Source organism: Hypanus sabinus, chromosome 18, assembly GCF_030144855.1.
Source record: "Hypanus sabinus isolate sHypSab1 chromosome 18, sHypSab1.hap1, whole genome shotgun sequence".
NCBI classification, from domain to species: Eukaryota; Metazoa; Chordata; class Chondrichthyes; order Myliobatiformes; family Dasyatidae; genus Hypanus; species Hypanus sabinus.
Window position 1 is genome coordinate 40,717,280 of NC_082723.1, and position 14,144 is coordinate 40,731,423.

At 42.4% G+C, this 14,144-nt stretch overlaps 1 protein-coding gene across 7 annotated transcripts in view; it reads right to left on the reverse strand.

Annotated features, from left to right (window-relative positions):
* Positions 1–14,144, reverse strand: part of LOC132407550 (retinoic acid receptor RXR-alpha-A) — a 129,492-nt gene that overhangs the window by 33,261 nt on the left and 82,087 nt on the right. For 6 of the 7 annotated variants that reach the window (XM_059994254.1, XM_059994257.1, XM_059994252.1 and 3 more), the window contains 2 exons: positions 6,877–7,027; positions 3,404–3,604 (listed from right to left, as the gene is read on the reverse strand). In XM_059994254.1, the coding sequence (XP_059850237.1) occupies positions 3,404–3,604; positions 6,877–7,027 (352 nt within the window). The remainder of the gene's footprint in view (positions 1–3,403; positions 3,605–6,876; positions 7,028–14,144) is intronic. The other variant, XM_059994259.1, reaches the window with a different exon arrangement.

The following is a 14,144-nucleotide window of genomic DNA, read 5'->3' on the forward strand; positions in this document are numbered from 1 at the left end:
CCACCCAAAAAGAACAACACAGAAACTGATTCAGTTATCTGTACTTAAAATAGCTGGATTTCCTCTCCTCACTATTGCTGCATTAATTAATTCTGCATGAACCATTTTGAAACAGCATGAGGCAAGATATATTTGCAAACACTGCCTGTCAGATGTTCAGCAGTGACATATCTGGCACTGCCATGTTACAGGCCACTTGCTATCTCTGTTTCTATCTTATGGAGTTCTGCCAAAGCCTCCCTCTGCAGCAGCATTTCTGGACCCTCTATCGGGAATTCCTCGATGGCTCCCACTGTTGCCCTGTGCTGGCTGCCTTCTAGTTTCCTGTGTTGATTGCTGTTACGTGCTAGTTGGCACAAGGCAGTCTGATTCAGGAAGTTGCTTCTGGCTCAGGCGTCAGCCGACTGCTCTTTCTCACCAGCCTGTCAGCAACTGGCAGGAATAAACATCTTCACTGCAGCTTGCTACTCCTTCATCGATATCTGACAATACCGTTCCCCCAAACTGTGAGACGAGCTGCAGCCCTCTAATAAGGCGACCCATTCTCCATTCCAGCCACACTGCCCCACATGCACTTCCACACTGTTGGCCAGCCTCGCATTCCTGGCCCACGCTGTAGTTTCACTGTCTGGTCCTCGATTTGGCCCCCAGTCGAACCCTCATCAAATGTGTAACTTGCTTCAGATTGTAGATCCTTGGCTCTGAGCCAGCAAGTACTGACTTTCATTAAATAACATATACAAATTGTTCTAATGAAACTCTGACCAACTTCCTGAGGCATGTCACAATTTGATTAGGAATGGCTGTTTTTCCTCTGTTTGGTTCCTTAATTAATCCATTCTGCCAATTAATCTCAATTATAAAATTTGAAATATTTTCATCAGTTACATGAAACTTTAATGTCAGTCTGTCCAAGTCTCATTCTTTCCCCCATATTTTCTCTCTGCACTATTCAATGTGTATCTTTTAATCTCAATCTGAAACTATCTGATGGAAAATTTATGCACTTCTCCCCATCATCACAACACTTTCAGCACAATTTTCACTGCAAGCTGAACATTTAAGCATGACCCAACGAGCTCTGTCAGAATGGTTAACTATGGAAGCCATCACACCTCCAAAATAAGGGTCTGATGGATCTATGAGACCAGTATCAACCACTGCAAGCTACTGAAGTACTATAACACCATAAAGCGGTGCCACGAAGAATTCTTGGTAAATCCTTACAAACCAACAGTTAGGCCTTAATTCTGAACACAAACGTTAGGATGTCCAAGCACTGGAGAGAGTGCAGAGGAGGACAAGGAAGAGAAGAAATGTAGGTGAGAGTCATCAGCTGGTTAATGAGATTGAAGGTGATGGAATTTTTTTGTTTGAGCACAGAAAGTTGGGAGACAAGTTTAAAGTATTCAAAATTACAACAGCTTTTGGGGAAAACCTGCTGTGCTTGGAGAATGAAACAGTCAACAAAAGTCATGGATTTAAAACAAAAGGTCAAACAAGCAGGGACAAGATGAGAACCTTGCTGTAAAGATCCCACAATGAATCTGGAAGGATGATAGAATCAGATCCACAGAAAAACCTTCGAAGAACATCTGCATATGTATTCAAAGAGAATTAATCTGCAGGAACATGAAGAAAAAATAAAAAGATAACACTTCTTTTAAAATGCTAACTTAGCCACAACAGACCCAATAATTCTCCATTGTGCTGTATCACAGCAGAACTGTTTCACCAGGAGGAAGATTACTAACCTGAGTAGACAAATTTAAACAATTGGCAAAGACCATCAAGATGAAGAAAATTACATTTTTTATAATACATTTAATGAACTGGAATCCACAGCCTGAAAAGGTAGTGGGAGATTTAATGCCAAATTTCAAAAATGTTTGAGAATTGCAGGACCTTGGGGAAAAATCCAGGGAACAGATCTGCATGGAAAGCTCTTGAAAGTGGCACCATAGGTATACTGGGCCAAATAATCTGTTCTCATGCTTTAAAATTCAATTAATCACACATATTTGATTGCTTAAGTGACCTTTCAGTGACCTGACATTACAAGGTTCATTGCTAGAACAACATCTGCTCTCCACTAGCAGGTTATGAAGCAGTAAAGTCATGTTGTCACAGAAAGTGTTCCCCTTACAGCCAGTTGTTGTACTTCACATATCCAGTAATGGAGACAAGTACAGAAAATGAAATTTCTGCACCTCTGGAATGGACCAGCAGCCAGTCTGAAATCTGCAAATCTTTGTTGTAAGCTTGGTTACTAGACATGAAAGTGTTAACAATTGATGAAATGAGGCCTGCCAGGCATATGAGGTGGAAGTCAATAACTTCAGCTACAGAAAAAGAGCTACAACAGATAATTAGAGTTTCAATATTCACCTTTGACAATGACATCTCCATAACTTGGTACCGGAGCCTGTCTGTGCATCAGCAATGGGAACAGCAGCTGGATTACCGAATGTGTTCACTGTCAGTAAACCACACAAGGGGCACCAACAGAGTGCCAGTGATACCTCCCTTCTCAGCCCAGTTTCTAAACAGTGACAGGTTTTACTACTTAACAATATTCCACTCAATATTTGAGGACTTATTTTAAAAACAGAATTCTAATGATGATACTTGGGAGTCATTGCCCGTTATTTGTGCATATCTGTTGCCCAAATCGGAGACCCTCATTCTAGAGCAGAAAATCAAGGACAACTCTCAGATGGCAAAGAGTTGGAGGCCAAGAAGTGATCGAGTGAAATTTAAAAATTAGAACAAATCCTTGGATTAGTCAGAATCAGGTCAGGGTCCTTTCCCCAAAACAGTTGGGGAAAAGAACAATTTCAGAAAAACAAGTTACTGGCTAAATAGGGAGAATGAGCCCTACATCACTCAGGATGGTATTCCTGACCAATGAGTATTGAGCTGGTCTTAGTCAATGCAAAATCAGCAAAGCTCTTTGCCCGAGAATGAGTGAAAAAGTCAACCAGAGTTTCTGCTCTCGATTACTGGCTTTCAATCCCCAGCCTAGACAGTGGCAGATCAACCAGGGTTCTAGCCGCTTATCACAACCCTGTGATTCATTCTGAAATTTGGTGAAATCAAGATCCAGCTATGCTTTGAAATCAAGCTCCCACCCACGTTCCAATTTTATTGCAGACCCTTACTGACATCAAGGCATCATTGGTGTCGTTTCCATTCTTTAAGTTACATCCAACTCCAGGACCAGCCAGAGCAAGGGTCTCGTAGTGGGCACTGAGGGGAATGAAAGAACCAAACTACACAACTGGTGGCACCGTGGAGCTGCATAGGTGGTTTCAGTGTTAATTATTCTGCAATAAAGCTGCACGTCACCAAGAGCCTCCGCAGAGCGAGCCCTGCACACATCCCTTAGCCTAACTAGACACACCTCTGAAGTCTGCGCCCATACCTTCCCGCTTCATCCCCATGGCAAGACACTTCTGGTAGCGGCAGTACTGGCACCGGTTACGCTGACGCTTGTCAATTATACAGTCCTTGTTATCACGGCAATTGTAGGTAAGGTCTTTGCGCACCGTGCGTTTGAAGAATCCTTTGCAACCTTCACAACTGTAAACGCCATAATGTTTACCTGAAAGATTGAGAGGGAATAATGTTAAAATTATGTATGAAATTACGGAATATAAACATGATGAACTCAACCTACAAAGAGAGATTTAATACAAAAAGACAATCAGGAACTTTGGGAGCATTTGTACTCTGTTCACTTTTTAAACCAAGATCAAGAAGTCCCACAGCACACTGTTCAAATGGTTAATAACTTAAATGGAAAAATTTATCTTTTAAGAAAAAAACAACAGACAAGTAGGGCTGTTTAGTTTTAGAATTAGAATTTATTGTATTTATTACATTCATCTCACAATATGAGGGAGTAAAAAACGTCATGTTGCATCTCCGTTGTGACGTACAAGCAATAAGGAAGGGAAATGTGGGAGGATACTGCACACCAAGATTGTATACATAATTCTTTCATTTCTGTGTAAGTACAGTCAGAAAGGCAATCAGATCAATGTGCATTAATAAATCTGTTGGCCTGGTGAAAGAAATTGTCCAGTAGACTGTTGATCCTGGTCTTAATGCTGCGGTACCATTTGTCAGGCGGAAGCAGCTGAAACAGTTTGTGGTTGGGGTAGCTGGAGTTCCTGATGCACCTCTGGGCCCTTTTTTCACACCTGCTGCTGTAAATGTTCTGAAGAGGAAAATTCACATCTACAGATTTGCTGAGCTGTTCAAAACCACTCTCTGCAGTGCCCTGCGACTGACGGTAGTACAGTTTCCATACCAGGCAGTGACCCAGCAAGTCAGGGTGCTCTCGATGGTGCCCCTGTAGAAAGTCCTGTGGATTTATGGACTCTTGCCGAACTTCTTCAGACGTCTGTGGAGAAAGAGGTGCTGTTGTGCTTTCTTCACCACACAGCCAGTATGTACAGTCCAGGTCAAATCCTCGGTGATGTGTATACTAAGGAACTAGAAACTACTCACCCTCTCAACTACAGTCCCATTGACATCAATAGGGGCTAGCCTGTCCCCGTTTCTCCTGTAATTCATGATCAACTCCTCCATTTTTACAAAATTGAAGGTGAGGTTGTTTCCTTGGCACCACTGTGACAGGTCGTTGATTTGTCCTCCCTGTCTCATCATTGTTGGAAATAATGTCGTGTCATCTGCAAATTTGATCACCAGATTGGAGCTATGTGTGACAACACGGTGTGTAGGTAGTAGAGGAGGGGGCTCAGGACACTGCCCTGAGAGGGCTTCGGTGTTGAGGGTCAGAGGGGCAGGTGAGGGTGCCCATCCTTACCACCTGCCAGCAATCTGATAGGATTTCCAGGATCCAGCTGCAGGAGGCAGAGTGCAGGCCAAGGTCTCTGAGCTTCTTGTCAAACCTGGGGAGAATTATGGTGTTGAATGCTGAACTGCAGTCCCAGAACAGCATTCTAACATAGGCAACCCTCTTCTCCAGGCGAGTGAGGATGGTGTAGCGCTAAGGCATCATCTGTTGATCGGTTGTGTCGGTAGGTGAATTGTAGGGGGTCCAATGTGGCTGCTTGCATGCTGCAGATGTAGTCCTTGACCAAAGCATTTCAAAGCATTTACTTAGGATTGAGGTGAGTGCGACAGAATGGCAATTGATCAAATGTGCTACCTTGGTTTTTTGGTACAAGAAGAACGGTGGATGTTTTGAAGCAGGGGGGCACTGAGAGGGTGAGAGATTAAAAATGACTCTGAACACGCCAGCCAGCTGTGCCACGTACACTTGAGTACTCACCCTGGGATGCTGCAGTTAGCTCTTTCAAAGAATATACAGGCTCACAACTCAACTGGCCTCCACTGCATTTAATTGTTCTGTTATTCCATGGAGAGCTCTACTACCTACTCTTCACATATGCTGAAACAAATTGAGACTTCCAATCAGAGCCTGACCCTAATTCCATGATGAGTGTTTTTCTTGTATTAGGAACATGTGTCTCCAGCCTCACACTTTACACTGGGAGCTGTAATCCAGCACTGGCACACAAGATAGACTAATAATCTAAATCCCTTGAGGACTACTTATGCAAAGAAAGAAATGGTGAACTTTCAGACAGTCTCTCTACTATCACTCTGGCCCCATTCCAGCAATGGAATCCAATGGCAGAGTGCCATCATTTGGCAGTTCCTTTGCAGTTACTCAATTCATTTTGAGAGAGTGGAATAGCTCTGTGAGGGAGAAGGTTTCACTTTGTCAATCAAGTCAAGTTATGGATTGAACAATTAATCTAATCACCTAATATATTAAAATGCAATAATTTTTAAATTTTGAGTGTTGTTATATTACATCTTTTATATATAATGCCATATTTTATTAAATAGAATGATTGATTTGTAATTGTATATGAGTACTTTTGGGCACCCTATCTTAAAAAGGATGTGCTGGCATTGGAGAGGGACTAGAGGAGGATCACAAGAATAATCCAGGAATGAAAGTGTTAGTGTATGAGAAGTGTTTGATTGCACTGGGTCTTTAGTCACTGGAGCTCAGAAGAATGAGAGGTAATAATGTTGAAACTTATCAAATATTGAAAGGCCTAGTTAAAGTAGATGAAGAGAGGATGCTTCCTATAATGGCGGAGTCTCGGATCACAAGACACAAGGACGTCCCTTTAGAACTGAAATGAGGAGGAATTTCTTCAGCCAAAGGGTGGTGAATCTGTGGAATTCATTACCACAGTCAGTAATGGAGGCCGTATCATTGGGTATATTTAAAGCAAAGGTTGATAGGTTCTTGATTAGAAGGCAGGAGACAGTGCTTGAGAGGAATAATACAACAGCCCTGATGGAATGGCACAGTAAACGCTATAGGCCAGAAGCCCTTATTCTGCTTCTACGTCCACGCCTTCTTGTTCAAAGTGGTGAATGCCCAAATATTCTTAAATCTTTTGACAATTTGATCATCAGTATTCAGGCAAGGCTTAATCAACTGTCGAGGCTTTACTATGGTTCAAGCTTGCATGTCCAACAGGCTTGTGGATAAGAGCCAACTTTGGATACCCATATGCCACAATGCGTAAGTGCAGTAAAGAAGGTGGTGAACATAGCTCACCAGTCACTGAGGCAAAGTGGGCCAAACCATTCCACAGATTATTCATTGTGCAGTATTGTAACTCAGGTGTCAGAAGAACCTTTTCAACACTAAGCCTTGTATGTTGCTAGACAAAAAGGTAACTGGACAGAGACATTTGTATTAACAAAGAACTAACTTTAAGCTGAGCCCTTTTAAAAGGAAAATTCAAGCAAATCTGTCAACTGGTGACGACTGAACAGAGAAATAGAATGTCAAAATGACTAGAAACATCCACTCACCTGAAGACCTGTCCCCACAAATGGCACAGATGTGTTTAGTCAGCGAAACCGGACAATTTGAGGAGTGAGATGGCACCTTAAGCACGCCATTGATTCCTAAAGGTGGCTTCACATCCTCTGTGCTGCTTACTGAATTCATAGGTGAGTTTACCTGCAAGCACAAAATAAGAAATTGAACAATTTCTTTCTTATCTGGACCAAAAAATACTCTTTTGAATTTAATTATACAGGCTGTGTAATTCCACTCTTCCCCAAGTGCAACACAGATACATGGAAACCAGGTGATAAAAGAAATACCAAGCATCAAAACAAAGGGATAACGGTAATATATTTTACTGAGCAGGCAAGATGAAGATCAGAATTTTAGGAATGCACTAATGTGCCTTCTTCATTCCAATGAAATCCTATATCTTTCAGAATACATTTCACATTTAAATCAGATTACTTGCTCCCATTCACTCAGAAAGTACAGCACCTCAGGGAGCCAACTCAAATGGGCTTGGGAGGCTGTCCCACACGAAGGTGCAAAGAGTCTCGCAGAAGGGACGGGACCTGAAGAATCAGCCAGGGCTGAAGGACCAAGAGGGCTCCAGACTCATGGAATGTTTCTCGTGCAAACTGGGACCAGGGTATCTATTTTAGTGAAGAGGTGGGACCCTAGGAAATTTGGCTGATGGTCCATAGCAGATGACACCTCATTGGCTCTTCACTCAATCCTAAAACATCTGGACAGCAAAGATGCTTACATCATGATGATCTTAAACAACTACAGCTTGGCATTCAATACTTCATCCCCTCAAAACTAATCAATAAGCTTCAAGGCCTAAGCCTCAACACCTCCTTGTGCAATTGAATCCTTGATTTCCTCACTTGCAGTCCCTAGTCAGTTCAAATTGGCAACATCAGCTCCATCAGCACGGGCGTACCAGAAGGGCATATTCTTAGCTCCTGCTCTACTCGCTTTACACTTACGACTGTGTGGCTAAGAATCGCTCCAATGCCATATTCAAGTTTGCTGATGTAACCCCCTGGGTCGCCTCAGGCTCGCTCAGCTCGTTCAAAACTCACACCACCAAGTTCAGGAACAGTTATTACTCCTCATCCATCAGGCTATTAAATAAAAAGCAGACAACTTCACTCACCCCATCACTGAACTGTTCCCAAAACTTATGAACACTTTCAGAGACTCTTCATCTCATGTTCTCAATATTTATTGCTCATTTATTTATTATTGTTATTATTTATTTTTGTACTTACATAGTTTGTTGTCTACTGCATACTGGTTGATCGCACAAGTTGGTGCAGTCTTTTACTGATTCTATTAATTGATTTTTTCATTGATTTGAGTATGACAACAAGAAAATGAATCTTAGGGTTGTATATAGTGACATACATGTGCTTTGATAATTTGAACTTTGAAGATCTAATCAAACTATTCTCATATGGGCATGTGCGTTGAAGTATCATTTACCTATTAGTTCAGCAAAAATTTCTCCTCTTGTGCAAGCTGGAATACAATTCTGCCAAATCCCAGACACACAGATAAATTAGAATCAGATTAAATATGACTACCTCTTAAGGGGACTCAATTCCCAATCAGCTCAATGCCCTTGGGCAACAGGCCATTGTACACAGCTCTGGAATGTAGTATACTCAGCAAACACCAAGCAGTGTGGAGATATTTTTGTTATGGGCAAGGCTCAGAGCAAGCTTAACCAATATCAAGGAAAACAATTTGAAAGTCTGAGGATCACGATATTAAAAAGAACAAGAAAACCACAAATGAAACTCAGCAAAAGCTTTCATCAGCACCTTTCTAAGGAAGTATGTTGCATACTTACCACAAGTCCTTGCAAATACTAAGGCTTTAGAGAATGTTGTAATTGCTTTACACTGCTTTGAACAAACAGTACTTTGCATACAATTCTGGAATGTTGAATTACCCAACCCATCTTGAATGAAAAAGCCATTGCAAGCTCAGACTGTACACAACAATGCATCACCGATGTTATGAATCTCATCTCTACAGAAAAGGTAATTTAACACAGATTCTACAATATTCAAAGTGAGAATCAGAACATCCCACTCTGACACACATCCAGCATGCATCTGTACTGTATGCAGTTGATGGCACAACAGAGGGAGCTCTTCCCTCAATGCTAAAACCGTCAATATCTCTTAAATCTCTTCATTCATATGCAGGATTCTCATGTTTTCTTTCTCACATCAGGTTAATGTTCTTGCAGTGGTAATGAAGTGTCCCTTATCAAAACGGTGTATTAAATCCTCTATGACAAGAGCCACTTGCTGGCTGGTAGTGTAGTGGCATCAACACTGGACTTTGAGGCAAGTGGTCCTGGGTTCCAATTCAGCTAACTCCACGGACACTTTCCGTCTGTGCTGGGTTGAGTGTCAAGCTTGCAGCTCAGCCTCATAGTAAACAGACAAATGCTAAAGAAATGGCAAGGTTGCCGCTGCTATGCGTAGGCATAGAAAGGAACAACAATAGCCACTGGGCTTTCATCCCTTTTCATCTTCTCAGCAGATTTTGATTGTTGACATCGCCAGTCAATCTTAAATAAGATATTTTATCTTGTTCCATTCTTATCTATTAAACACTCATCAAGAGATAACAAAATCTTTATTACTGTGACCAATCAAAAAAAATCAGCTGTCGGACATCTTCAACCTGTAACATCAATTCTGTTTCTTTCCACATTTCCTGCTTTACCTGTTTAGATTCTGCTTTTGCTCATTATTCCTGTGGATCCATTTGTACTCTCCAATTTGATCCCACAACCGTTTGGATGTCTATATATTCTTGATCATATTACAGAGCACATAGAAATCTACAGCACATTACAGGCCCCTTGGCCCACAATGTTGTGCCAACCATGTAACTTACTTTAGAAAGTCCCTAGAATTACCCTACCCTACCACATAGCCCTCTATTTCTCTAAGCTCCATGTACCTTTCTAAGAGTCTCTTGAAAGACCCTATTGTACTGGTCGCCAACCCGTCGATCGCGATCGACTAGTCAATCTTTGAGACTTTCCCAGTAGATCCCGAAAAAAATAAATATAAATACTGTTGAGAGGTTGTTTCCGGGTTGCGAGATTTTAGTTCCGTTCTTTCTGCCCAGTGCACATGTGTGTAGCTCCCCCAGCACTACACAGTGTACTTTAGTGGTCCCCAACCACCGGGCCGCAAGGAAACAACAGGAGTCAGCTGCACCTTTCCTCATTCCCACTATTGAACTTGAACACACACAAGGTCATCAGTCGCCTAAACGCAGTGATACCCTCACGCCAGGAATTACCAGTTGGCCTCGGGCGGCCGACGGGAAGTGCCATCGTTACTGGCCTGCTCCTCTAAATCTGTTTAACACACCAAATGTTCACGTGGAACCCAGCACTAAAATATTCGCAGACCTAGTTCGGGCTCAGCGTTTCCTAAGTATCAGAGCAGCTACCATGCTGTGATCTATTGAAACAAACTTTTATCAGCCAATAAATCCTACGGGGGGGGGGGGGGGGGTGCGTGTCCTGTCGCACTCCTCACTCGGTCTCTCTGGACTGCAACCCCCGTGGACCCGGCACGGGGACCTCCGGAAGAGAACCTTGTCCTCTCACCCGACCCACAAACAACAACAGCTGGCCAAGGCGTCTGGTGGCGGGTGGGCGAGAGGCTGGAGTTCGGGCCCGGAGGCTGTCTAATGAGGCAATGAAGAACTCAAAACTGCTTCGGTACCCTGAGTCCAAGCACTCTGCACTTAAAGACAAACTCGCTGAGTTTTTTTAAGCAGAAAAAACATGAGCAGCACAGGACAGAAGCTATGTGCCGAGAGCCGTGAAAACTAAACTGTGGAATAGACTGGACATAAGGAACCTGCTTCCAGTATCGCTGTATTCCTGTCCTGTTTAACACCACCTCCCCACCCCCGTCGGCTGGTCCACAAGAATATTGTCAATATTAAACCGGTCCGCGGTGCAAAAAAATGGGATGGGTATCCCTAGTGTTTATATATTATTTCTACTTTTGGCTTGCGGTGTTTTAATTTCGGTCTTTTCTGCTGCGGTGCACATGCACGTAACTAATTGATCTGGGGTCGATCTTGCCTTTTACTAAGGCCAAGGTAGGGGATCTTGGGCTTATAAAGGTTGGTGACCACTACCCTATCGTATCCGTCTCCACCACTGTCGTCGGCAGTACATTCCACTCACCCACCACTCTGTGTGAAAAACTTACCCCTGACATCCCCTCTGTACCTACTTCCAAGCACCTTAAAACTATGCCTCTCGTGTTAGCCATTTCAGCCCTGGGAAAAAGCCTCTGGCTATCCACATGATCAATGACTCTCCATCTTACACACCTCCATCACCCTCAGTCACTCCAAGGAGAAAAGGCCAAGTTCACTCAACCTATTCTCATAAGGCATGCTCTCCAATCCAGGCAACAGCCTTGTAAATCTTCTCTGCACTCTCTCTATAGTATCCACATCCTTCCTGTAGTGAGGTGACCAGAACTAAACACAGTACTCCAAGTGGGGTCTGACCATGTTCTTACTTAGCTGTAACATTACCTCATGCCTCTGGAACTCATTGCCACGGTTGATGTATGGCAACACACCATATGCATTCTTAACAACACTGTCAACCTGCGCAGCAGCTTTGAGTGTCTTATGGGCACAGACCCCAAGATCTCTCTGATCCCCCACACTGTCAAGAGTCTTAATGTTAATGCTATATCCTGCCTTCAAATTTGACCTACCAAAATGAACCATTTCACCCTTATCTGGGTTGAACTCCATCTGCCACTTCTCAGCCCAGTTCTTCATGCTATCGATCTCCCTGTAACTTCAGACAACCGTCCAAACTATCCACAACACCCCCAACCTTTGTGTTATCAACAAACTTACAATCCCACCCTTCTACTTCTTCATCCAGGTCATTTATTTTTTTAAAAATCACAAAGAGAAGGGGTTCCAGAACAGATCCCTGCAGAACACCACTAGTCACTGACCTCCATGCAGAATACAAACCATCTACAACCACCCTTTGCCTTCTGTGGGCAAGCCAATTCTGGATCCACAAAGCAAGGTCTCCTTGGATCCCATGCCTTCTTACTTTCTGAATGAGCCTTGCATGGGGAACCTTATCAAATGCCTCACTGAAATCCATATACACTACATCCACTGCTTTACCTACATCAATGTGTTGCATTACATTAGTTATTACAGCAATGACCCCTGGCATGTACACCCTATATTATTAAAGCTACTGATTTTGGTCCCCACTGCCTGAGTTATGTACATCAAAAAGAGCAAGTCTGAATACTTCTGGATAATGTAACAACAGTGACCTAGAGTGTATGCACAACAATGCAGATCACAGTTTCAGTGACAAGGTTCAATACAGAACTTAGGCACTGATTATGTGGAGTTTACATGTTCTTCCTGCAACTGCATTGATTTCCTCCAGATACTCTGGTTTCCTCCCATGTCCTAAAACACGCAGGTTGACAGTTAATTGGCTACTGTAAATCTATGCAGTTAAACAGAATCTGTGGGGATATGGGAGTAATTAATGGAAATACAGGGAGAATCAAATGAGTTAGGGTAGGACAAGTGTAAAACAAAAGGTGCTTAATGGTGGAGTGTTGAGCCAAAGGACTTCTTTTCTTACTGGATCTCTCAATGACTCACTTCTTAAGGCACTTCTGGTTTAAATACATTTCTGATCCAGGTCCACAACAGAATATCATGCAGTTCTGACCCAGGTCTTAAATTTCTTCTCTCGAAAGAGGACACAATCAGAGCTTAACTATAAGGTTTTTGTCAAATAAAACTCAGCGGGAGTCTATGCCTACAAGTGCCAAATGTTGTGGATGGGCTGAAATCTAACTAAACAATATAAATGTCCAAGCTGTTCTTTAGAGTAATGACTGGTGTAGTTCTACCTTGGGGCTTTTCATTAAATCGAAATTAATCAAATCAAATTATTCCCCTGCACCTCCAATTAACACCCCCGCCACAAATGACCCTGTTAGATGAACATAACCTCAGATTCAGGAGGGCAGTTTCTTCTGTTTGTAATTAGATTACTTTTATATTAAACAATATGAATCATGCCCATCTGGGTGATTCTAAACCTTGAACATTCTGGCTAATTTGGTCAGACCATAGTGAATATACACAAAGAAATCAATGAAGATGTTTAGAAAGCTGAAAGAGGAGCAGAATGTGTTGAAACTTCTCAGCACATTTGAGCAGAATTTCTTTTTAAAGTTAGCACTTCAGACAGATGACTTTTTTGATGACCTGGAATGTTAACTCTTTCCTCCCCAGTGATACTCCATAATTTACTTTGTAATTCTACGTGCTTTCTGCTTTGTTTCAGAATTGCAGTACTGCAGTGTTTTAGTTCAGAGCCTAAAATATTAAATCTGTTTTTCTCTCCCTAAAAACGCTGCCTGACATGGTGTTATCAGACAACATCCTAATTTCTGCATTTTGGTCTGGTCAGGCATAAAGGGAAGCAAAGATTGACCATCACTTGGCATTTTAGGCTGAAAATACTACTGCTTGTTTTCTAAAGGAAGGAGTCCCTGGGCAGTGATCAAGAGCATCTATCTCTAACTTGGGAGGGGAAAACTGAAAGTCAACACTGATTAGAAGCAGAAACCTAATCCAACTTATTTTCTCCATCTAAGAGGGTGTCAGTAGACAGTCATCAGGAGTAGGTACCACAGACTTCCTTTCTGATCTCAGCAATCACTGCACAGTAACTGGAGAATTTATTTTTGTCTAACCAAGATAGGGTCAAGAGTAAGAACAGTGGCTGCTCCCCATTCAGATACAGGAGTAACCAAATAGTCTTCATTAGCAAGGACACACTGACCACCCATTCTTTTGATAAACTGGAAAGGGAAGCCAGCACAGCTGTATTACATCTTTCCTGAAGGTGGTGCGTAGACTTCAGTACTTCTCATATTCACAAATATAGAAGGCCATTTTGCCTATCAAGTTTACACTAACTCTCAGCGAAATCTCCTCGGGTCCATTTCCTCTTTATTTCCTTCAACCTATATTTCATATGCTCATCAATTCCATCTTGATTCTCCTTCCATCCACCTACACCTGCATTAATATAAACACATCTTTGATGGGAAACCAGAGCACCAGGAGAACCACACAATCCAGGAAGAATGTGCAAACTCCACTTGGCAGTATCGGTTAAGATTGGATGGGTCACTGCAGCTGTTGTGTA